This window comes from Rutidosis leptorrhynchoides, chromosome 5 (genome assembly GCF_046630445.1).
Source record: "Rutidosis leptorrhynchoides isolate AG116_Rl617_1_P2 chromosome 5, CSIRO_AGI_Rlap_v1, whole genome shotgun sequence".
NCBI classification, from domain to species: Eukaryota; Viridiplantae; Streptophyta; class Magnoliopsida; order Asterales; family Asteraceae; genus Rutidosis; species Rutidosis leptorrhynchoides.
The window spans coordinates 160,322,253-160,348,536 of record NC_092337.1 but is presented as its reverse complement, the minus strand read 5'-3'; the positions used below and the strand labels follow the sequence as shown (position 1 = coordinate 160,348,536).

The following is a 26,284-nucleotide window of genomic DNA, read 5'->3' as shown; positions in this document are numbered from 1 at the left end:
GGCACAAGCCGCTTACGGGCAGTAACCCTACAACGCCGACCAAATGCGTCAGTGAATGCTCGTCCTCCGTTGATCCCCGGAATGATGGTACCGTCGAAGCGATACCGCTTCTTCGGCGGGGTGGAGGGTGGCTGAACAGGTACATCGGGGTCCTCCTCGTCGGAGTCATCATCACTAGAGCCGTCTGTAGATGAATCATCGGATGAAGAATCATCTGAATCATGCGGTGGTGGCTGCACTGGTGGCTGAACTGGCTCTCCTCGAGCGGCCATGATCTGTCTGTACCTAGCGGGTCCGATCAGAATGAGACGTCCATCAGGGCGCGTCGGCACCAATGGCGATACCGGTTACGGAATGGACATTCCCCGAACTCCGTGGGAATCACAATCTCACCGGAGCGGGGCTGTGATCCTAAGGGTCTGGGGGCAGATGGAGCTGGAATCTCCGAAGGGCCCTGGGCTCCGCTAGAAGTAACCACTGGGGCAGGCGCCTGGCTGCTAGTCCCGGAAGATGAAGCGTCAGGGTCACTCGTGGGTAGCGGGATCGGTGTGTCGGCAGCAGCAGCAGGTGGGGTGGCTGACGAATCTGAACTGCCCAAAATGATAGCAGGTGAAATATCCGACATCTGAACAAGGAAAAATAAATTTTCCATGTCAGTAAGTCATAAAGCAAGCACGTATTAGGCCAACAGTTTAAATCATGTATAACAATAAGTAGCATGGCAATAATAACGAATCGTACAGAAGTAGCATGCAATAGAAAGCAAATAATATCATACGGTAGTGAAATCATGTAGTAGCATACGGCATGTAGCAGTAAAAGTAAGCAGCAGCATGCAGTAAGTTCAGCGAAAACAAGTAAACTAGGAAGTTGTAGATTAGTCCTATTAGTGAATCCTACTCGGGTCGGTCTTAGACTCACTAATGCAACCTAATTCCCTACAACCAATGCTCTGATACCAAATGTGATGCCCCGTACAAAACTATCGTGTATGAATCATCAACAACAGGATCATTACAATGTCAAACACTATATGCTATTTCAAAATACGTTTGCATTCAAGATAAAAGGTGACGTCATAACGAACATCAAGTGTTTTACAACCAAAATATGCTTCTATGAACGGAAGCAAGATAATAGTACATGACCCTTAGGTCATTACAAATCATATTTCAAAAGTATTAAAGTTATGAATGCAGGATAAACAGTTCATGCGGTGATAACTCTAGAACAGCGGGTGTCTACAGCAAGACTAGCACGACAGCGGAAGCAAATAACCTTAAGTACCTGAGAAAAACATGCTTAAAATGTCAACAAAAAAGTTGGTAAGCTATAGTTTAAGTATAACAGTATGTAAGGTAGGCCACGTGATTTCAGTGCTACAAAGAGCGTTTCAAAACAGTAAGATAAAGTATATGTTAACCGTGGGCACTTGGTAACTAACTTAACGTTTATACCCCCTGAAAGTACACTTGGCAAGTGCGTATGTTTACAAAGTATTAAACACCCGTTAAATGCTAGCGCTACTAGCCCGAGTGGGGATGTCAAATCCTATGGATCCATATCTAAGATTCGCGTTCACGGTTCAAAAACCAATGATTAAACGTTACCGAGCTAAAGGGAATGTTTATGCCGTTGTATAACCCACACATATATAAGTTTAAGTACTCGTGCCTAGTATGTAAAAATGTAAAATGCGCATGTATTCTCAGTTCCCAAAATAGTTAAAGTAAAAAGGGAATGCTATAACTCACAATGATAAAGTAGCGGTAAAGTATGAGTCGGAAAGTAAGCAAGTATGTAGGTCCGGAAAGTCCTCAACCTAAGTCAAATAGTACTAAGTCATTAAATCGTCCCAATAGTTTTAAATGTATGTAAATAAGGTCTTAAGGGTCATCATCATTCATCATTAAACAAAAGGTGTAAAGTAAGTTTCGTTCAAGTATAGAGTTTAAAACAAAGGCTGAGTTCGATCAGTCACCACGGCCTCTATAACTACTGAAATAAAGTGATACCAGTGGCCATAACTCCGTATATGAGTCCTCTAGTTGTGGTAAAAATTCCAGAAGCAAACTCTTCTTCGTTTGACCGTGGCGACGGTCTAAGTGCGAGTAGGTCAGAATTTTCAGCACAACGTTAAAAGACATAGTGACGATCGGAGGGCCATAAATCCTAAACCGTAACTCGGATTAAGACGAGTCCTATATGAAAAGTTATCTACTCGAACAGAGCTATCTGAAAATCATCTTTACAGCAGCCCAGGTCATACGGGTCAGACACAGAAACAGTAAAACAGTAGGGTCAGTAGGTTCCGGTGGTTCTTGGTGCTCGATGCTTATCATGGTTCTCATCCTTGATGCATATAGCTTCAAGTGTACAACTCGTTGATGTGTTTGCATCATTTTCACCAAGGTTTGACCATCATAACCCAAATGTAAGTCTAAGACATGAAGCACAACTCACTTAAGTGTTGCAAGTGTTTTGATGAACCAAAGTTACATCAAAGTCTTAGATTTAACACATACATGAACTATAAAAGTAATAATAAGTTACAAACTTGAAAGTGAACTTATGAAATCAAGATCTTAAGTTGTAGAACTTAGTTCTTAGTTAGATCTTGAAGATCCTAAACCCAAAAGTCTAGATCTAACATAAGTGTACAAAGTTATAGTTAAAGAAAGCTTACTTACATGTTCTTGAACTTTCAAAGTTAATTTTTAGTTCAAGAAAAATGAGATCAAAGTTAACTTGTAACATTTGACCACTAAAACCAACAAACATGAAATTAAAGTACATAATATAAAGAAATAAACTAAGTAACAAGAAATAAGTTCATGGGTTTCATACTTTAAAGATTCAAACCAAAGTTTGATCTTTAAGAATGTAAACGTTAAGTTTACAAACATGAATTACAAGTAATGATTTCACAACTCATGAACTTAAATCTTTTTAAAGTATTGTATGTAGAACATAAACTAAAGAGTTTTGTTCTTGTATGTCTTGTAAGAACAAGATAGATGAAGAATCAAACTAACAAGTTTGCTTCTTAGAAAATAGTAAGTAAACAACAATAACAACTACAAGTAAGTAACATTAACAATGAACATGTAACAACAAGCAAATGATGATGATTAAAGGGGTGTCTTTGGCCACGGTTTTATAAGAGAAAAAGAAGGGAGAGAAAAGTTCATGACACTTACAATCTTGAGAGAAAAATGAGAGAGAAAGAAATGCAAGTAGTGTGTGTTTTGGAATGAATGAAGTTTACAAGTAGATATGTTAGTGAAATTTGAAACAAAAAGCACCCATCTAGGCCACAAAGGCCGACGGTCAAGAGGAATCAAAGGGGAGGAAAAGAACCACTAGTCTCTTGTATGTAATTGTCATAAAAGTTGGTCAATATGGGTGCTTGCATGGGGATTATGGTGTAACCATACAAGTAACAAGATTCCTTTAACTTAATCAAACTAGTTACACTTAAATGGACTACATACATGGAGTAATGGGCAAAATTAATCCATTAAAGATGTAGGGTGGGCTTCTAAGTCCACTAACACTAATAAAGGCCCAAGTTCAAGTAATTAACAAGTTAAGTACAACAAAGCCCAAGTAATTAACTAGAAACCATAGTTAATTAAAATGATTAATAAAATCAATCATGAATGTAAATAATATTCAAAAATAGTATTCATAAAAGTTTCGTGTGTCACAAAGACGTTTCGGGCAATTAAAGTCAAGTACGGGCAATCATGGCAACATGTAAATGTAATAACATACATTCGTTTAATCACAAGTATTAATAATAATAATTATTAATAAACAAACGTTGGAAAATCCAGGGTCGTTACACTCATATAAGGAGCCATGGCCACTGGTCTCACCTTATTTCAGTTTGTATAGAGGCCGTGGCGACTGAACGAAGTCAGCCTTTGTTTCAAACCCTAGTCTTGACTTAAAACTTACGTTACACTTTTTGTTAAATGATGAATGATGATGATACTTAAGACCTAATTTACATATATTTAAACCTTTGGGAACGATTTACTGACTTAGTAACTTTTGACTTAGGTTGAGGACCCTTCCGGACAAACATACTTGCTTACTTTTCCAGTGTCAACTTTACTACTACTTTATCACTGTGAGTTATAGCATCCCTTTTTACTTTAACTATTTTGGGAACTGAGAATACATGTGTATTTTACGTTTTACATACTAGGCACGAGTACTTAAACTTTATATATATGTGGGTTATACAACGGCATAAAATTTTCCCTTAGCTCGGTAACGTTTAGTCATTGGTCTTTGAACCGGTGAACGCGAATCTTAGATATGGATCCATAGGGTTTGACATCCCCACTCGGGCTAGTAGCGCTAGCATTTAACGGGTGTTTAATACTTCATAAACATACGCACTCGCTAAGTGTACTTTTAGGGGGTGATAAACGTTAAGTTAGTTACCAAGTGCCCACGGTTATACATATACTTTTCATACTGTTTTGAAACGCTGTTGAAGCACTGAAATCTCGTGGCCTACCTTACATTACTGTTATACTTAAACTATAGCTCACCAACCTTTGTGTTGACGTTTTTAAGCATGTTTTTCTCAGGTGCTTAAGGTTTGCTTGCTTCCGCTGTACTAGTCATGCCTTGTAAACACCCGTTGCGCTTGTTAGACTTGTCACCGAATGAAATGTTTTATTTGCATTCAAACTATGTTACCTTTTGAAACAATGATTTGTAACGACCATTGGGTCACGTACTATTACTAACTGCTTCTGTTCATTGAAGCATACTTTTGTTGTAAGACATTTGATGTTGGTTAAGACATCAACTTTATTCACGAATGCAAACTTCTTTTGAAACCGCATATAGTATTTGACCTTGTAATGATCCTGTTGTTGATGATTCGTACACGATGGTTTTGTACGGGGCATCACAAAATATCTGACATGCAACCGGATCAACCCACCCTTGGGTGCGCATTGCGCCTTCGAAACGCTGCAGGAAATCATCTGGATCAGTCAAGCCATTGTAGGTACCTAACGTGTGAGGTATCATTGGTGCTGATGGAAATGGATACGCGGTTATATGCGGAGGAAACTTATCAAAAGTGGTTGGTAGCTCAAAGGGTGGTTTAACAGGATCCCCTTTGAGTCCTGCGAAGAAATGCTTCATCATATCCTGAACAAAATCAGGTTGCGAAAATAAGTGGACCATGTCAGGAGGTGCCGCCTGCATAAATTGGCTTGCAAGATTCGCCTGCCCCTGAATATTTTGCCAAGGTTGCCCCGGCGTCTACGGATATAACCAAGGTTGCTGCGTTGGAAAAGAAGGCAGACTTGACGGCGCAGAGTACACAGGTGGCTAAAAAGGTGCCGAAACCAATGGCGCAGATGCCTGCGAGACCTGAGGATATGCTGTTATGAGTCCAACCGTATGTGCAGTGCTTTGCTGTTATGCGGTTATCGGCGTCCAATGAGAATTGGCGTCTGAAATGACACCGAATCCCCAACTATTAAGTAATGCCTGCGCATCCGCAGGGGTTAGAAACTGTGAAATTGGGCGCGGCGGCTGCCAAGACTGCAGTGGTGTAAATGACGAATTCTGCAGACAACCCTGCGTCTGCAGAGGGATTGAAACCGTGGTGCTGTAAATAGGCACCTGGCCGCAGCATACTACATGCGGGCCTACAGTTTCGCCGCTAGTGCCTGCAAAGATAACTCTTGGATCCACTGCAGAAAAATCTAGCCGCGTGGTTGTAACCGGCGAGTTTGCCCTTGGCAGTGTGATTCCATCCGGGAATATCGGCTTATACCTTTGGAAAGGTTCGCGGGACACGGGTGGGGGGTAAGGCGTGTATCCCGCCCCCGTAGTCATAGCTTGCGTCTGCTGATTACCAGACGGCGTGTTTTGGTTGTTCGTTTGAGTACGTTCTGATGATTCCCCAGAAGTCATGATTCTGTTAAAAAAAAAAACAAGAAATTCGAGAATTTTGTGAGTAATGAGCTTTATAATTCAAAACTTTTAAAGAAAAAAAAATTAAACACGTTTGAATTAGTTCATCTCTCAATGAAAGCACCACTTGATCGTGCATATATTTTCCAAGAGGTTAATATGCATGTTCAATACGTTTAAAAGAGGTTTAAGGATCTTAGAACTTAGCTCTCCGGTCCGGCTACCGTGAATAACCCTGGCCGACATGATGATGTCGGCGGGGTGGCTAAGTGATTAAGTCCACCTTCGATGACGGTCGTCGATCGAAGGCCCGAATAAGGTTGTAGGAAACCGTCGAGAGTGTCTAACCTGTTAACCTTCAATGAATGATGATAATGATTACGTATTGTGAGCCACATAAATGTGATGTCCCTGGAATGATAATTAGGGTTAGTATATATAGGCAAACCCTAATTCTAGAATCATCCAAGGTCATGATAATTCTTTCCATAACAAACTCCCCGAATCTCGGATATAATTATGGAAAAGATATTTAGGATTGAGGACCAAGTAACCACCATTCCGGGAACAAAGGCATTCAATACGCTACCACACACCGCATACCGCATATAAAGTACATGCATACGCACGCTAGTGATTGCCCACATACGTATAGAATGCGCATGCGGGTTGCGGTATCATTAATATATATATATATATATATATATATATATATATATATATATATATATATATATATATATATATATATATATATATATATACACACACAAGAGGGAAGTAACCAATCGGGGGGAAGCGGGGGGAAGCAAAAAAAAAAATCGTTTTTTGAAAAAACTTTGTTCACGAACATTATAGATTGGATGAAAATATGAACATTTAATAAAGACACTTTGTGATAAATGTTTTTATTTTGGCGGAAAAATGCTCGAAGAATTAATATATAACACTTATCGTTTTCGAGCGTATGTTGAGGTTTTAGATATTAGGCTTTGTAGTGACCCGAACTTTTCCATGTTTATATATATTAATTGAGATTGATATTTACATGATTAAATGTTTCCAACATGTTAAGCAATCAAACTTGTTAAGACTTGATTAATTGAAATATGTTTCATATAGACAATTGACCACCCAAGTTGACCGGTGATTCACGAACGTTAAAACTTGTAAAAACTATACGATGACATATATATGGTTATATATATAGTTAACATGTTTTTATTATAAGTATGTATCTCATTAGGTATTTTAACAATGAGTTATACACATAAAAATGAGACTATTAATTTAAGAAACTCGAAAACGATATATATTGTAACATCCCGCGTTTTTCCGTTAAATTTATTTTTAACACCTTTTTTTTTATATAATAATATCTTTCGTATTTAAATTCGTCGACTCCGTTGACGAACGTTCATAATATTCTCGTTATTTAATTATAACATCACTCGTTTACTCTAACGTTTTAAAATATTTCGTTTGGTTAATTCCCGCACCCGACAACAAACTCGAGGGACTAGTTTCGCCAAGGGAGCAAAGATGTGACTAGCTTTTGACTAGTCAACACCCACCTCCCCATTCCTTTCCATTTTCATTTTCATTTTCTTTTAACACTTTCAAGAATTCTCTCAAATCTTCAAACAAGAAATCATCATCCATTTTAAATCGATCAAGCTTCAATCCAAACAAATTACATATTTGGAATCCTTGCATCTTCCTCTTCGATTTCATACCAACCTCATCTCGTTTGGGTAACTTTCTAAAATCACTAGATTTTTGTGTTCTTGATGTTTTTAACTTATAAAGTTGTTAATTAGTGTCTATGGCTCAAGTCTAACATGAATATATGATTTATATGTTCGATTTCGTTATTTTTGATAACTAGCATGAACTTGAAAGTTTGGTGTGTTTGATTTATGATTTGGATGCTTAAATGTTGTTAATATGTTAAAGTGCAAGTATTAGATGTGTTCCTAGTGTCACTAGCTTCAATTTGATGTGTAGGTTGATTTGTAAAACTTCATAAACTTGATTAGTGATTTTGGATTAGGGTTTGATAAGCTTTATATGAACTTTTGGTGCATCAAATGCTATGAATTGTTGTTGATAAGTGTTTAGTTGCAATGTGTGTTTGATTACCTTCGAAACGGCATATCATACATGTAAATTGGTTGCCCGAATCATGAAATGCGTTTTTAGAACTTGAAACTTTGATTATGAACGTTTAATGCGGTTTTGGGTTGTTGTAAGTGTTGAATTGCTTGATGAAATGTGTCTAGGTGTTTTCCTCGTCAAATTACCTTTCCGATGATATAAGATACATGTTCTAATTGTTTACGGATCATAAAATGTGGTTATTTGGTTTTTAGCTCGTGCATACTTGTGAAAAACAGAAAAGTGTCTGCCCAGATGGTGGCGCGGCGCGCCCCCTCCCCGCGCGGCGCGCAATTAGGCCTGGCCAGATTCTGCTCATTATGTCACTTTTCACGCGAAATGTTTGACTAGCTATCGACCTCCGATTCACATGAAACTTGTTATAATATACTTATATATGAATAATTAGCATAGAAAAATAGTCCGGGACCCGACCCGAACACGTTGACTTTTTCGTTGACTTTGACCCGACCAAGTTTGACTTTTTGTCAAACTTAACCAATTAATTATGAAATCTTTCTAACATGATTCTATACTTGTATCTTGTATGAAACTTGACAATTTGATTCACATGCTAATATAATCGAGTCGTAACGAGCCATAGGACTAATTGAACATCTTTGACCCTTCGTGACTATCGTTATTGATACAACCTATTTATTTAGGTCAAGACTAGCGTTGTCTTTGCACGCGTTTACTTGTTGAAGTACTTTATTAACTCTCGCGCTCAAGGTGAGATCATAGTCCCACCATTTCAACAACTTTTATACTTTTAAATCGTGGGCTGAGAAAACATATACTTTGTTACATCTTGTACTACTTACTTTTATGTTTTGAACACAAGTGTGAAAACAAACATTCCACGTGCGAGTTAGAACAAAAATGCCTCAATTCGATTATCATTAGTTACACTTGCAGGGTGTAAGCGAGAACTTATATTGTGTGGCCATACGGGTTTAACAAACCCTCATTCGGACGGTTCGCTACCGTTATGCGGATGAAATATATTTTTGTGTTTTAGTGTGGGTTCTAGCACTGTGTGATGGGGTAACGTTGGTTAAGTTTTGATAATTGAGTGCTCGCGTATAACAACACTTTTGGAATGCAAATGATTTGGATAATCTACGTTATGGAAATACAAAATCTTGTGGTTCAAAAACAACGTTTAATACTTACTAAACCTATGATTTCACCAACGTTTTCGTTGACAGATTCTTCTATGTTTTCTCAGGTTTTGAATGCTTAGTGATACATGCTTCCGCACTCTTTTGATACTTGCTTGGATGTCGAGTATACATGCATTTTGGAGCATCTTTTGAACTTATTTAAACTGTGTCGCATAGTTTTCATTTGTACTTATAACGTTGTAACTTAACTTGTGGTCAATTATCTTTGTAAACTTTGAAATAATCTTTACACTTGAATGGATGCGACATATTTTGGGTCAAACGTCTGTTTTAAAGACTTATGACCAGGTAATGGGACCTACGTAGTCGACGCCGTCACTTGACGATTTGTCGGGGTCGCTACAAGTGGTATCAGAGCCTTGGTTGTAGGGATTTAGAGTTCATTTGTGTCCACCCCGAGTCATAGGGTACATAGGTGAATCTAGACTACAACCGGCATATAGACTGAAGTAGGAATTACTTGACTATTTGTGCATCTATACTCGAACTCTTCTATCATATCTAACTCGTATTCGATCTTGATCTTACGTTGATAAATTTGGTTGACGCGCCACCTTGACTTTATGAGGTAATGTTAAATGCACATGAGAATCAGGGTAATATAATTTCCGGGATTATATTACGGTGATTCATATGGACATTCCGACATTATGACATAAAGAATTTAAGGCGAGTCAAGGAAAATTTTCTCTACATCATCATTCCCTATCATGATTAGTATTATTGAGAATACTAATCAACGATATTCTTGTGTCTTGAAGGAACAATGCCTCCCCGTCGCGGGCCACGTAATGAAACTTCCGAACAAGCTTTTCAACGCATGATAGCCACCGCCATAGGTGCGGCTATGGCTAGTATCTCCTCCGACATCAATAACAACCACAACAACCATGGAGCCGGTAATTCAAACGAGGGTTGCTCCTACAAAACTTTCATGGGGTGCAAACCTCACACCTTCGATGGGACCGGAGGACCGGTTGTGCTCACCCGATGGTTTGAGCAAACAGAAGCCGTTTTTAGCATAAGCGGTTGTCGGGACCAAGACAAAGTCAAATATTCCACCCACACTTTCGCCGATATCGCCCTCACATGGTGGAATACGTATGTGCTGTCGGTGGGTATCGATGAAGCTCACACTCTCTCATGGGCCGACTTAAAGAAAAAGATGATCACCGAATACTTCCCGCGCGAAGAGACCCGTAAGCTCGAACACGAACTAAGAACTTTAAAAGCGGTCGGGAATGACCTAAAGGCATATAATCAACGATTTTCTGAGCTATCCTTGATGTGCCCAAACCTCATGACCCCCGAACCTCTAAGGGTTGAACTTTACATGGATGGTCTTCCCAAGAGCATCAAACAAGGAGTAATGTCATCCAAACCCAGTAATCACCAAGAGGCCCTGAATATGGCCCGTCAATTGATCGAAACGGTAGACGAGATTGAAGTACCGGCACCTAAAGCCGAGGATGAGTCGGGTGACAACAAAAGAAAATGGGAAGCCCCCCAATCGAGCAACTACAACAACAACTTTGCCAAGGAACCTCTCACCCCCGTCGGCAAGAAAAGTTATGCCGGGACACGACCTTTTTGCAACAAATGCCACAAGCATCATTTTGGTGAATGTGGCAAGCTAATTTGCCATCGGTGCCAAGGTAGTGGTCATATTGCCAAGTATTGTGGAAGTACCGCCCCCGTCACTCAAAAGGGGCCCGACGCACCAAAGCCGAGTATTTGCTACAAATGTGGCCAATCGGGTCATTTTAGGAATGAATGCCCAAAGAATAAAGCAAAAACCAACGCGCGCCGTTGAACTTACAACATCTACACCTAGGATGCCCGAGGCGATGATGGACTAGTCACGGGTACGTTTCTTCACAACAAACCGTATATTTCATACTTATTCGATTCGAGTACCGTTAGACATTTTATAACCAAGGATTTGACTCGTGCTCTTTATATTCCACCTCTTTCCCCCAGATACTACTTAGACGATTTAAGTGATCGACGGAAAATATTGTGTGCCTATAAATTTTATCGGAGGATATGCGTTAAGAAATTGGACTCGACACCTATAGAACTAAGGAACTCAAAACCTATTCATTAAGGAGAAATTGTTGCCCTACATTTATGTATAGATTATTGTGAACTAAGTAACTTTCGGTTGGAAACCAATACTCTCTTCCTCGTATCCATTACCTCATGATTATTTGCGTGGATCCCGTGTATTCCAAATCGACCTCCGTTCTGGTTATCATCAATTGGGGGTTAAGGGAGACGATGTCTCCTAAGCCATCTTCCGAACTCGCAACGTTAGTTGTAAATCTCTCTTAGTACCGTCGATTTATTTAGGACTCCGTCCGTATTCATGAACCTCCTAAACCACGTATGCAAACTTATCTAGACAAATCTGTTATCGTATTTATAGATGACATCTTAACTTATTCAACTAAGTCCAATTTTCTAGACTATGATGTTAATGGTCAAGGCATTACAATCAATCTCGAAATCAAGCCACATGTAATCAGGGAACTCTCCCAACTCAGACTTGTATTCGTAAAAATCTTAGATCTCACCGGTTCTTACCGAAAATTCATTTCTGACTTTTCTCGTGTTACACGACTTTAATCTCTCCGCGATCGAACCTTGAGCGTGATTCTTCACACCAACATTTCTAGCTAAATTCGTACAACACCAGATGGGACTCAAATATGGAAATATTTCTACTTGGACGCCGAAAGGCATACTCCCTCGACTCGAAATCAACGGAACGGAAATTCGTTATTTTGCACGAAGAATTCGAATACTAAATTGTGGATCCGATCGATATTCTCGTCATCACGTACCACACTACATACCTCTGTTATTTCACCATTACCGTCTGATATTACTGGAAATTAAGATAACACACAATCCAACGATACTTCACTCTTCTTTGACTTAACGCCCTTGTGTTTCTGATAATCGGCCAACTATTATTCAACCCCGAACTATACAACTACGTGTACTATCTCGTTTCTCTTTCAGACTTCAAATTTTGACAACTAGAGGCCCGTTATGGCAACCTCGAGATGCAAGCTCATCCTATTCTAAGTCCTCATTTCACTCCTATCTTTATCGCTCGCATTTCCGTTTAAAGAAACTCCTTGTAACATTTCTCCATGGATAGAGAAATTCCTCATATTACATTAGTATTCGCCACGAGGGTGAATAGTCCTAACGAACATTTTTTGAACCCTAACTGACTTGTTCAAACATATCTTAAGAGATTCTATTCCAACGCGGAGTATCTTTGTCAATTATCCCGTATCGAAATACTCGTTTCGCCTCTAGTTTTACAAGAAACCTTGGAGACCCGCTTAGACATGAGTACCGCGTACCACCCACAAACAGACGAACCGAACAAACGAACGATTTACTTCTTCGAAAGACATGTTTCAAACTTGCATGGTCGCTTTTAGTAGATCCCTCTTACAACAGTAGTTACCACTCGTGTGTTCACACGCACTTTCCGAAACCCTATATGACCGCTAATGTCATACCCCTATTCGTTGGACCAAAGCATGTGGCAAACAAAACACCGAATCTTAACTCATCCAAGAAACAACAATTGAGATAATCCAAGTCCGAGAAGGGCTCGAGACGACCCGTAGTCGCCCAAAAGAGTCATACCAAACTTAGATGAAAACCTCACAAATCCCAGTGTGTAACCGCGTAATATTGAGAAACCGCACCTTGGAAAGGTGTAATCCATTTTGGGAAATCGAGAAAGGCTATATCCGCAATATCGAACCTTTTGAAACCTTGGGGCGTATTGGAACCGCTTCCTATCGTTTAGAACTTCCGACTCAATTAAGTTTCCGTTTACCCTACATTTCGTGTAACAAACTTAGAAACGTGTCCTGCGGAACAGGAACGTGCAATCCTTCTAGATGCACCAACTATTGATGACAAACTCCTCCTCATAGGAAAAACGAAAGGTCTCGAGCAAGAGACATCGACTATTACTTCCAACTAAATTTCGGGACGAAATTTCTTTTGAGGTGTGGATAATGTAACATCCCGCGTTTTTCCGTTAAATTTATTTTTAACACCTTTTTTTTTATATAATAATATCTTTCGTATTTAAATTCGTCGACTCCGTTGACGAACGTTCATAATATTCTCGTTATTTAATTATAACATCACTCGTTTACTCTAACGTTTTAAAATATTTTGTTTGGTTAATTCCCGCACCCGACAACAAACTCGAGGGACTAGTTTCGCCAAGGGAGCAAAGATGTGACTAGCTTTTGACTAGTCAACACCCACCTCCCCATTCCTTTCCATTTTCATTTTCATTTTCTTTTAACACTTTCAAGAATTCTCTCAAATCTTCAAACAAGAAATCATCATCCATTTTAAATCGATCAAGCTTCAATCCAAATAAATTACATATTTGGAATCCTTGCATCTTCCTCTTCGATTTCATACCAACCTCATCTCGTTTGGGTAACTTTCTAAAATCACTAGATTTTTGTGTTCTTGATGTTTTTAACTTATAAAGTTGTTAATTAGTGTCTATGGCTCAAGTCTAACATGAATATATGATTTATATGTTCGATTTCGTTATTTTTGATAACTAGCATGAACTTGAAAGTTTGGTGTGTTTGATTTATGATTTAGATGCTTAAATGTTGTTAATATGTTAAAGTGCAAGTATTAGATGTGTTCCTAGTGTCACTAGCTTCAATTTGATGTGTAGGTTGATTTGTAAAACTTCATAAACTTGATTAGTGATTTTGGTGATTTTGGATTAGGGTTTGATAAGCTTTATATGAACTTTTGGTGCATCAAATGCTATGAATTGTTGTTGATAAGTGTTTAGTTGCAATGTGTGTTTGATTACCTTCGAAACGGCATATCATACATGTAAATTGGTTGCCCGAATCATGAAATGCGTTTTTAGAACTTGAAACTTTGATTATGAACGTTTAATGCGGTTTTGGGTTGTTGTAAGTGTTGAATTGCTTGATGAAATGTGTCTAGGTGTTTTCCTCGTCAAATTACCTTTCCGATGATATAAGATACATGTTCTAATTGTTTACGGATCATAAAATGTGGTTATTTGGTTTTTAGCTCGTGCATACTTGTGAAAAACAGAAAAGTGTCTGCCCAGATGGTGGCGCGGCGCGCCCCTTCCCCGCGCGGCGCGCAATTAGGCCTGGCCAGATTCTACTCATTATGTCACTTTTCACGCGAAATGTTTGACTAGCTATCGACCTCCGATTCACATGAAACTTGTTATAATATACTTATATATGAATAATTAGCATAGAAAAATAGTCCGGGACCCGACCCGAACACGTTGACTTTTTCGTTGACTTTGACCCGACCAAGTTTGACTTTTTGTCAAACTTAACCAATTAATTATGCAATCTTTCTAACATGATTCTATACTTGTATCTTGTATGAAACTTGACAATTTGATTCACATGCTAATATAATCGAGTCGTAACGAGCCATAGGACTAATTGAACATCTTTGACCCTTCGTGACTATCGTTATTGATACAACCTATTTGTTTAGGTCAAGACTAGCGTTGTCTTTGCACGCGTTTACTTGTTGAAGTACTTTATTAACTCTCGCGCTCAAGGTGAGATCATAGTCCCACCATTTCAACAACTTTTATACTTTTAAATCGTGGGCTGAGAAAACATATACTTTGTTACATCTTGTACTACTTACTTTTATGTTTTGAACACAAGTGTGAAAACAAACATTCCACGTGCGAGTTAGAACAAAAATGCCTCAATTCGATTATCATTAGTTACACTTGCAGGGTGTAAGCGAGAACTTATATTGTGTGGCCATACGGGTTTAACAAACCCTCATTCGGACGGTTCGCTACCGTTATGCGGATGAAATATATTTTTGTGTTTTAGTGTGGGTTCTAGCACTGTGTGATGGGGTAACGTTGGTTAAGTTTTGATAATTGAGTGCTCGCGTATAACAACACTTTTGGAATGCAAATGATTTGGATAATCTACGTTATGGAAATACAAAATCTTGTGGTTCAAAAACAACGTTTAATACTTACTAAACCTATGATTTCACCAACGTTTTCGTTGACAGATTCTTCTATGTTTTCTCAGGTTTTGAATGCTTAGTGATACATGCTTCCGCACTCTTTTGATACTTGCTTGGATGTCGAGTATACATGCATTTTGGAGCATCTTTTGAACTTATTTAAACTGTGTCGCATAGTTTACATTTGTACTTATAACGTTGTAACTTAACTTGTGGTCAATTATCTTTGTAAACTTTGAAATAATCTTTACACTTGAATGGATGCGACATATTTTGGGTCAAACGTCTGTTTTAAAGACTTATGACCAGGTAATGGGACCTACGTAGTCGACGCCGTCACTTGACGATTTGTCGGGGTCGCTACATATATAACGATTATCGTTATAACAACGTCTTACTAGGTACATATGAATCATATTAAGATATTGATACACTTGGTTAATTATGTTAAATGATAAGTAAATATATTATTAAGTGTATTAACAATGAAATACATATGTAAAAATAAGACTACTAACTTAATGATTTCGAAACGAGACATATATGTAACGATTATCGTTGTAACGACATTTAACTGTATATACATCATACTAAGATATATTATATATCATAATATCATGATAATATAATAATTTAACATCTCATTTGTTATAATAAACAATGGGTTAACAACATTCAACAAGATCGTTAACCTAAAGGTTTCAAAACAACATTTACATGTAACGACTAACGATGACTTAACGACTCAGTTAAAATGTATATACATGTAGTGTTTTAATATGTATTCATACACTTTTGAAAGACTTCAAGACACTTATCAAAATACTTCTACTTAACAAAAATGCTTACAATTACATCCTCGTTCAGTTTCATCAACAATTCTACTCGTATGCACCCGTATTCGTACTCGTACAATACACAGCTTTTAGATGTATGTACTATTGGTATATACACTCCAATTATCAGCTCTTAGCAGCCCATGTGAGTCACCTAACACATGTGGGAACCATCATTTGGCAACTAGCATGAAATATCTCATAAAATTATAAAAATATGAGTAATCATTCATGACTTATTTACATGAATACAAAATTACATATCCTTTATATCTAATCCATACACCAATGACCAAAAACACCTACAAACACTTTCATTCTTCAATTTTCTTCATCTAATTGATCTCTCTCAAGTTCTATCTTCAAGTTCTAAGTGTTCTTCATATATTTTACAAGTTCTAGTTACATAAAATCAAGAATACTTTCAAGTTTGCTAGCTCACTTCCAATCTTGTAAGGTGATCATCCAACCTCAATAAATCTTTGTTTCTTACAGTAGGTTATCATTCTAATACAAGGTAATAATCATATTAAAACTTTGGTTCAATTTCTATAACTATAACAATCTTATTTCAAGTGATGATCTTACTTGAACTTGTTTTCGTGTCATGATTCTGCTTCAAGAACTTCGAGCCATCCAAGGATCCGTTGAAGCTAGATCCATTTTTCTCTTTTCCAGTAGGTTTATCCAAGGAACTTAAGGTAGTAATGATGTTCATAACATCATTCGATTCATACATATAAAGCTATCTTATTCGAAGGTTTAAACTTGTAATCACTAGAATATAGTTTAGTTAATTCTAAACTTGTTCGCAAACAAAAGTTAATCCTTCTAACTTGACTTTTAAAATCAACTAAACACATGTTCTATATCTATATGATATGCTAACTTAATGATTTAAAACCTGGAAACACGAAAAACACCGTAAAACCGGATTTACGCCGTCGTAGTAACACCGCGGGCTGTTTTGGGTTAGTTAATTAAAAACTATGATAAACTTTGATTTAAAAGTTGTTATTCTGAGAAAATGATTTTTATTATGAACATGAAACTATATCCAAAAATTATGGTTAAACTCAAAGTGGAAGTATGTTTTCTAAAATGGTCATCTAGACGTCGTTCTTTCGACTGAAATGACTACCTTTACAAAAACGACTTGTAACTTATTTTTACGACTATAAATCTATACTTTTTCTGTTTAGATTCATAAAATAGAGTTCAATATGAAACCATAGCAATTTGATTCACTCAAAACGGATTTAAAATGAAGAAGTTATGGGTAAAACAAGATTGGATAATTTTTCTCATTTTAGCTACGTGAAAATTGGTAACAAATCTATTCCAACCATAACTTAATCAACTTGTATTGTATATTATGTAATCTTGAGATACCATAGACACGTATACAATGTTTCGACCTATCATGTCGACACATCTATATATATTTCGGAACAACCATAGACACTCTATATGTGAATGTTGGAGTTAGCTATACAGGGTTGAGGTTGATTCCAAAATATATATAGTTTGAGTTGTGATCAATACTGAGATACGTATACACTGGGTCGTGGATTGATTCAAGATAATATTTATCGATTTATTTCTGTACATCTAATTGTGGACAACTAGTTGTAGGTTACTAACGAGAACAGCTGACTTAATAAACTTAAAACATCAAAATATATTAAAAGTGTTGTAAATATATTTTGAACATACTTTGATATATATGTATATATTGTTATAGGTTCGTGAATCAACCAGTGGCCAAGTCTTACTTCCCGACGAAGTAAAAATCTGTGAAAGTGAGTTATAGTCCCACTTTTAAAATCTAATATTTTTGGGATGAGAATACATGCAGGTTTTATAAATGATTTACAAAATAGACACAAGTACGTGAAACTACATTCTATGATTGAATTATCGAAATCGAATATGCCCCTTTTAATTAAGTCTGGTAATCTAAGAATTAGGGAACAGACATCCTAATTGATGCGAATCCTAAAGATAGATCTATTGGGCCTAACAAACCCCATCCAAAGTACCGGATGCTTTAGTACTTCGAAATTTATATCATATCCGAAGGGTGTCCCGGAATGATGGGGATATTCTTATATATGCATCTTGTTAATGTCGGTTACCAGGTGTTCACCATATGAATGATTTTTATCTCTATGTATGGGATGTGTATTGAAATATGAAATCTTGTGGTCTATTGTTACGATTTGATACATATAGGTTAAACCTATAACTCACCAACATTTTTATTGACGTTTAAAACATGTTTATTCTCAGGTGAATACTAAGAGCTTCCGTTGTTGCATACTAAAATAAGGACAAGATTTGGAGTCCATGTTTGTATGATATTGTGTAAAAACTGCATTCAAGAAACTGATTTCGATGTAACATATTTGTATTGTAAACCATTATGTAATGGTCGTGTGTAAACAGGATATTTTAGATTATCATTATTTGATAATCTACGTAAAGCTTTTAAACCTTTATTTATGAAATAAAGGTTATGGTTTGTTTTAAAAATGAATGCAGTCTTTGAAAAACGTCTCATATAGAGGTCAAAACCTCGCAACGAAATCAATTAATATGGAACGTTTTTAATCAATAAGAACGGGACATTTCAGGGTTTAGATATTAGGGTTTATAGGGTTTAGATATTAGGGTTTAGAAATTTAGGGTTAAAGGTTTAGATTTATGGTTTAGATTTAGGATTTAGATTGAGTTTTTAACACGAACGGTTAAGAGTTTGGTGTTTTGGGTTTAAACTCTAACCTCTAAATCGGACTAAATTTTACTTCACAAAACATGAAGAAAAAAAAAAACCGTTAACATTCTTCACGAACAATATTATCTTGAATGTTATTTTTGTCGATCGTTTTTCCGCCAAAATAATAACATTCATCGCGAAGTATCTTTTTTAAATGTTCATATTTTCATCCAATCTATAATGTTCGTGAACAAAGTTTTTTCAAAAAACAAAAGAAAAAAAAAAAAATTCGTATTACTTGACATATGTCACTACCAGATTCTACTATGCTATTAACTATAATTATACCACGTGTAATTAATATTGTTTTCTTCAGAGTTATTTATTAATTCTTATACATTAGGTACCACCCGCTTCTATTGGTTCTTGCTTTCTCTTTAAGTTGATCTGGAGTTGTCTCGTTTGTTTTAATTCCGATAAAGTATACTATATTCCGCTACAGCTTATTTTGTACGTAGATAATAAATATTTTTCTTCAAAAAATTAGCCACCTAAAGCAACAGTTACCAGTTGAACAAACATACAATATTACACAAAAGAAATGGAACGGACGGTAACTCAAACTACAATAAAAATGCATTCAACTCGACCACAAAAAGTTGTAATAGTATAAATGATAGTTACTCCCTTTCTCGTATGTTCTAGGGTTGGTTCTCCTTGTTATGCGTTAGAATAATTACAAGATGAACTTAACGAAGACAAGAAAGAAATATTGGCCTTCGGTTTACATAGTTGAATTATAAATTGGATTAAACCCAAAAATAGGCTACAAACTTACATATATGTACCGATGTCGCCTACAAACTTATAAAAATGTGCTGATGTTAACATTTTGTTACCGGTTACCTGCTGAACCGGTAAAGTTAATTATTTAATTTTTTTTTATCATTTTATATGTCCCGATGTCGCCCATATACTTTCATTTGTGTTCCGATGTCGCCCATATACTTTCAGTTCTGTTTCGATGTATCACCGACGTGTCATGACTACTTAGAAGCTACGTATCAACCATTTTGGTTGACGGTTAAAAAAAGTATTTTATTTATATTAGCACATTTTTTATAAGTTTGTAGGCGACAGTAGGACGGAAATGAGTTTGTGGGCGACATCGGTACATTTGTGTAAGTTTGTAGCCTATGTTTGGCTTTAACCCTTATAAATTCACTAAACATATGTAAAAGGGAGTAATTTTGTTCTTTAATCATATACTTTTTGGTTCATTAGTTCATTTATTATTACAAGATGAACATACAAAGATGAGAACATATGTGATTAAGAGGTTATCATTTTTTTTGATACCAGGTTTTTTAAATCCAAATTAACGTTGTATTATCACAGGCTAAGGATAAAATATTCTACTAAAATCTCATTGTTTGTATATTGTTTTCAAAACACAATCGTCATTGAAATCAAAAACCTCATACACTCATACTTAGAAAACAGAAATCAACAAGTTTACTTAAAAACAACCTGAAAACAATATAAAAAACTAGAACTACATTGAGGTAAAAAAAAACTAGCAGCCTTGCGTTCTACTAAAAGGATACAATGTAACATCTCATAAAATTCAGATGGTGCAAAACGCAATCGGATCGAACATATCAAACAAAAAGTTCGAACATCTTAATCAATGTTACTAATCCAGTCACTTTAGACATCATTAAAAAATCATCGGCCTGCAAGTGTAGGCTGAAGAACATAATCAAAAAGCTTAAGTTGGCTTTCTCATATTGCGACCTGCGCGAATCACTTCATCCACAAGTAGCAGCTGTGATGCAATTACCGGGCTGTAAAAAGAAAAACACATTTCAATTTTATCAGCAAACAGATTATTTAACACAATCTTAAGAGATTAACCACTGTAACTCAAAATTGGTTTATGTTAAATGTAACGGGTCAAATGATCAAATCTAGTCTAGATCTAAATAGAAAGCGAAAGAGGTTATAAAGGCTTAGTAAAAACCTTCTCAGTAGCATTTTTATTGAAATAATAACTGTCTAGATCATTTTTTACACATTAGCAAATTAATTATCGTAAAAAAGATCATGAAACGACACTAATGTATATGAGAGTTGGTTCAGAAAATAATTTACTAATTACCCTACCCAGCCCAACCCAACCCACCCCGCCCAATTTTACACCTCTAACTTGATACTTTTTGAGCCAAGAAGATCATTCATTAAGAAGAATGGGCAATTGTAAATGCCACATTATTTGGGAAGTGAATAACTTCAGTCAATATCAAACACACGCAGCACAGTAGTAGGTTTCTGTATACCCGGAGTTTATAATTTGACGCTTCACAGCATAATTGTCAAAAATACCCTCCATTTGAGGGTCGATTGGCTCCCCCGTGTGCTGATTTAGCCCCACAATGTTACCCTTGTCATGCTCTCCCTATAAACAAGTAGATTATGACGTTAACGAAATTATGACAAAAATACCCTCCATTTGAGGATCGATTGGCTCCCCTGTGGGCTGATTTAGTTGATAGACTGAACAAATAAGGGATTACCGTTAACGAAATTATGACGTCCTGTGTGTCGAGTCCCGAGTTGTCAGCAAGCGTTTTGGGCACGACAAGAAGAGCATCAGCAAAAGCTTGAATACCGAGCTGAGCACGCTGTTCAGATGTGCAGGGAACAAAAGGGTAAGAAATGCATATAGCTTAACATTATACCATGACTAATGGGAGAAAAATGACAAACTTACCCCTTTAACTGATTTTTTAATATCATTCATCAAGTGCTGTCGAGCAGCAACTTCAAAAGCCCCAGCACCCTGAGATATATAATTAATTGGGCTGTTATCTTCCAGATTTCTTTGTTAAATTATAACAACTGCACTTATATCTCAACATAAAAAGAATACAGCTGATTCATACAATAATAGGATGACAATGTTTTTATAGTGTTGCAGAACTCGAAGTACTCGGCGAGTATTCGGTTTTTTCAACTCGGTATTACTCAGAAAATCGGTCAGAACTCGGCCATAACTCGGGATTACTCGAAAAATTAGTCAAAACTCGGTGAAAATCTGTCAACGTCAAACTTGGTCAACATCCGAGTACTCCCCCGAGTTTCCGAGTACTCCTTAAAAAGTCCCTACTCCCCGAGTATAGATTTTTACAACCTTGTGTTTTTATAATCAAAAATTTCCATAAAGTTATAAGCTATTATTAGTATATTAGTATATGTTTGTACCGTAGAATACATGTAATGTGGACCCGGTTAAGTAAAACTTACTAAAACAACTGCTTCATCTTCAATGGTATTTTTGACAGATCGCAAACCATCTCTAACAGCATCCTTAATTTGGGCAATCGTATGGTCATTCGGTCCTTCAGTATGTACGTAGTAAAGATTAAACGCCATTACAAACCACAGGACGTAGATTTTATAACAAAGCCCAACTATGTAAATTTGTAAAATTATAAAATACCTTTTATTAGAATAGTGCACGAGTGTGGATGCTTTACTTCTTCAACAAAGGTGTATTTTTCTTCCCCGAGAACATGCTCGTAAACCAGTCCAGCCCATCCAAGGCAATCAGGAGTTAAGTCATCTACAGAGTTGAGTGCCTCTCCACCACAAGCCAAAACCAATCTCTCCATATTTCTCCTCTTAGCTCTTCTTAGAGCAACAATCTAATACACTGCTATGTCAGTATTTTTTTAAAAATAATATTATAATTAATATACAAGGAAATTATTTATGCACAAGTTTCACTGTTGTACTCCCTCTATCTCAAATTATTTGTCCTTCAAGCTGTGAATAATTAATTTTGTACTCTAAGTAGTACAAACTGAGAGCAACTTACCCCGGCCCTCGCAAGAAGATCCAAGGATGGAGGATCAATTCCTTTTTGATTTATAACCACAAAGTTTTTATCGGTTCCATCGCAGACCTGCAGACCCCCAAAAAACAGAACATTTGAATATGAAAATCTTGAAAGATAAAAACCCAACAATATCAACTTAACACGTAAGTTGGATACCTTATTTTTCAGCTCAATAATTTTCCTCACTCTCTCATCAACAGAACGTCTTTCAGCAGCAACCATTGCTTCTCTTTGTTCAGCATTTGAATAAAAAAATCCAGCATTTATTTCACTGAAAAATAGTGTAAGTTAGTATTACTATTACTATCATCATAAACTGTAGACCAAAAAGATGTAAATTATCTTACCTTTTCTCATACTCCAATGATACATTCAAGGTCATAATGTAGCAATTTTCAGCCCTCCTTTTCATATCTGGATGCCTAGATCCATGGTCAAGAACAAGGCCCTCAACCTAGAGAACATGAAAGATTCAAACTTAACAGGTTTAAAAAAATCCCAACTACTTCAGCAGTTTTTAATCAGTGCATCTAACGTACTGACATACCAGACGAGTATCAACATCAAATTTGTGGCGCATGTGCATAATCTCAACCATAAATAGGTCAATAGGTTCTTCTGGCTTGCGGATGCAAAGGACCTACACAAAAATTAAAAAAACTTTCAGCGGGAAATTAATGTAAAATACTGTATCAAAGTCAAACATATGTAAAATGCTTACTGCGTTAGCAACTATGTCAGTCAACTGATCAGCCAATGCTTCATACAGCTGTCATTATAAACAAGAAAAAGGTATACAATCATACTAACCATCAGAAAAGATAAAAATACATGTTTGTAAACTAATTAGTAGATTAAGTGAAAAGGGTAAAATTGTGGTATTTTGTAAACCTTTGTTCTCAATGTTGTCCTTGCAACCATCTTAAGTATCTCTTTGTCTGGCTCATCACCCATAACAACCGGTGTTTTAAATTTCTCAAGAAACTGCAGTGTTGCTCTTTTGGCAATTTCAAAACCATCCACCAAAACACGTGGATGCATCCCTACATTAACATGAGTTCAAGATGAAAGTTAATCTTGGCGTATGATAAACATGATCAAAATGTAAACTAGTTTTGGCGTTTAAAACCATATAAAAACTAAAATACCAGTAAACAACCAATACTAAAAAGTGACTTACCTTCATCAATATAGCGCTCAGACTGTTTCATAAGCTCACCAATGAAGATGACCGTGGATGTTGTCCCATCTCCACTTATATCATCTTGTGCAACAGCTGTCCTAGCAATCATTATCGCGGTAGGGTTTTGAATTTGCTGAAAGAATAATTATTTAACAACTTTGAGACTTCGGATCAAAAAACAATGGATAATTAGACCACAATAAGCATATAGCAGATCTAATTATTACAATGCAAGGTTAAGTTGTTATCTTATCTCCATATAATTAGAAACTAAACAAAGTAAATACACACACGCAAAATAGCAAGCATCTTTCAGTAAGAAAACCATTTCTAAGACTTAGGTGTCGTTTGTTTTTCAGTCTGCAGATCTTATTATGTCTTATGTCTGCACGCCGGCAGACGTTTTTAATGCAGACTGTTTGTTTTTTTAAAGAGATAAGATAAAATAATGTCTTATTCTGTCTACAACCTCACAGACTTAGAAATGTGATTCTAAGTGCTGCACACATGATTAAGTTATTTTGCAAAAATTCTTCAATATTCAGCATACAGACCGCAAATCTTCGGACAAAAACATCTTAAAAAACAAACAGCACTTTCTAGCTTTAATTTGATTTAAAGCAACCCCGAACTTTAATTTGATTTTAATGACCGTGGATGTAGCCTATAATCCTAGGCAGGTTGTTAAAGATCATAGTTTATACAATGTGTAAGATAAAAGTATACGACTAACCATCTCTTTTAGCAAAGTGTTGCCATCCTTAGTCAATTTGATATCACCAGCTCCACCAACAAGCCTTAAAAATAAATATATAAACACAAATCATCACAGTAAATATATAATTTTATATATTGAGTAGATAAATAAAATATAAGTAAATTGAAAAAAACAAAATGTAAATAAATACTAACATTTTGATAGTGCCTTTAGGGCCGAGATTGGTTTTGAGAACATCTTGTAAGCCTTTAGCAGCATTAATATTCATATGAAGTGCAGCCGATTTGTTCAATACTTCAGCATTAGGGTTTAATACTCGAATTGACATCTTCGTTTATTACTGAGATTTCGTAAACCTAAATTAGAGTAAGAAGAATAATAAATTGAAGATTATGGAAATAAAAAGAGGATCTTGGTTACCTGAAGTGTGTTAAACGGAAAGTAGATCTTTCAGCGTAACCGGAGTGTACGACGGTGATTGCAACGGCGGAGATCGGAGAAAATAATGAGAGGATGTTTGTCGGAGTGATGGAGGGAAATGAAATGAGAGCGTCGAGTTGAGGAAATAGAAATAGGGTTTATTTTAGGGCTTTCTGGATTACTCTGTTATGTTTACAGTAATTTATCTACAAAAATTACCTTTAGCACTTCAAAAATCTATAATCTATCTATAATCTATAATCTATAATCTATAATCTATCTATAATCTATATCTATAACATATTATAAATCATGAAGCTTAATCCCATGTGTCAATCCTTAATTACTTCTTACTCTTAAATGCTGACGTGTAATCACATTAATTAATCACAAAGCACCGATCAATCAAGAAAAAAATCCAGGTTGGCATCTCAAAATGAAAAAAACACGCAGATCTTTCGTCTCCCACGGCTCCTATCCGATCCGTTTGCTACAAACCCTAATACATCAATTGATTCAACCTGACAACAAATAGAGATGGATATAAGAATCGCAATCAATTTGATGCGATTTGGTAGGTTTTGTTCGTGATTTTGGGGTTTGGAAGACGGATTAGGGTTTAATGATTGAAGCGTGCCACTTTTCATAAATCCGTTCTGTGTCTTCGATTGCGTATTCATGACGTGGACGGGAATCTTTCCATCGTGTCGGTCATTGATAGAGGAAAAGGTACGAACTCATTTATGTTTTACTTTGTTTTTATGTTATTAAATATTATTTTTGCTGTAATAATTGCTGTAATTTTAGGTGTTATAATTTTTGTACGCGTTACAAATGAGCTTTGGGTGAATTTCAACATGGTAGATTATTTTATTGATCCGACTTGATTAGAAAAATGCCAACTCAATCAGTTGTATGGCAGTTGAATCTTACTTGTAACTTTTAGTTTATTTACGGAGTATAATCTTAATTTGATGAGAAGTTTTCACTTTTGATTTCTTAATTATGATGTGATGTTATTGTTTTGGTTATGGATTTGTATGTTGGTGAAAGTATCTGGTCGTAATTCAGATTTAACGGTCGACGGAAACCAGTCAAATAGTGATGTTGTTGAGTCCGTAGATCATAGGGAAGCGAAC

At 36.3% G+C, this 26,284-nt stretch overlaps 1 protein-coding gene across 1 annotated transcript; it reads right to left on the bottom strand.

The window, feature by feature from the left end:
* Nucleotides 1-20,373: 20,373 nt before the first annotated feature.
* LOC139846996 (T-complex protein 1 subunit zeta 1) lies at nucleotides 20,374-25,281 on the bottom strand. The gene is made up of 16 exons (XM_071836592.1): nucleotides 25,146-25,281; nucleotides 24,920-25,065; nucleotides 24,741-24,804; nucleotides 24,005-24,140; nucleotides 23,716-23,867; nucleotides 23,546-23,593; nucleotides 23,372-23,464; nucleotides 23,172-23,278; nucleotides 22,981-23,095; nucleotides 22,804-22,890; nucleotides 22,426-22,630; nucleotides 22,230-22,324; nucleotides 21,697-21,765; nucleotides 21,500-21,607; nucleotides 21,263-21,381; nucleotides 20,374-20,770 (listed from the first exon to the last, which is right to left on the bottom strand). The coding sequence occupies exons 2-16, from the start codon at nucleotides 25,051-25,053 to the stop codon at nucleotides 20,695-20,697; spliced, it is 1,608 nt and encodes a 535-aa protein (XP_071692693.1). The 5' UTR covers nucleotides 25,054-25,065; nucleotides 25,146-25,281; the 3' UTR covers nucleotides 20,374-20,694.
* Nucleotides 25,282-26,284: the final 1,003 nt, after the last annotated feature.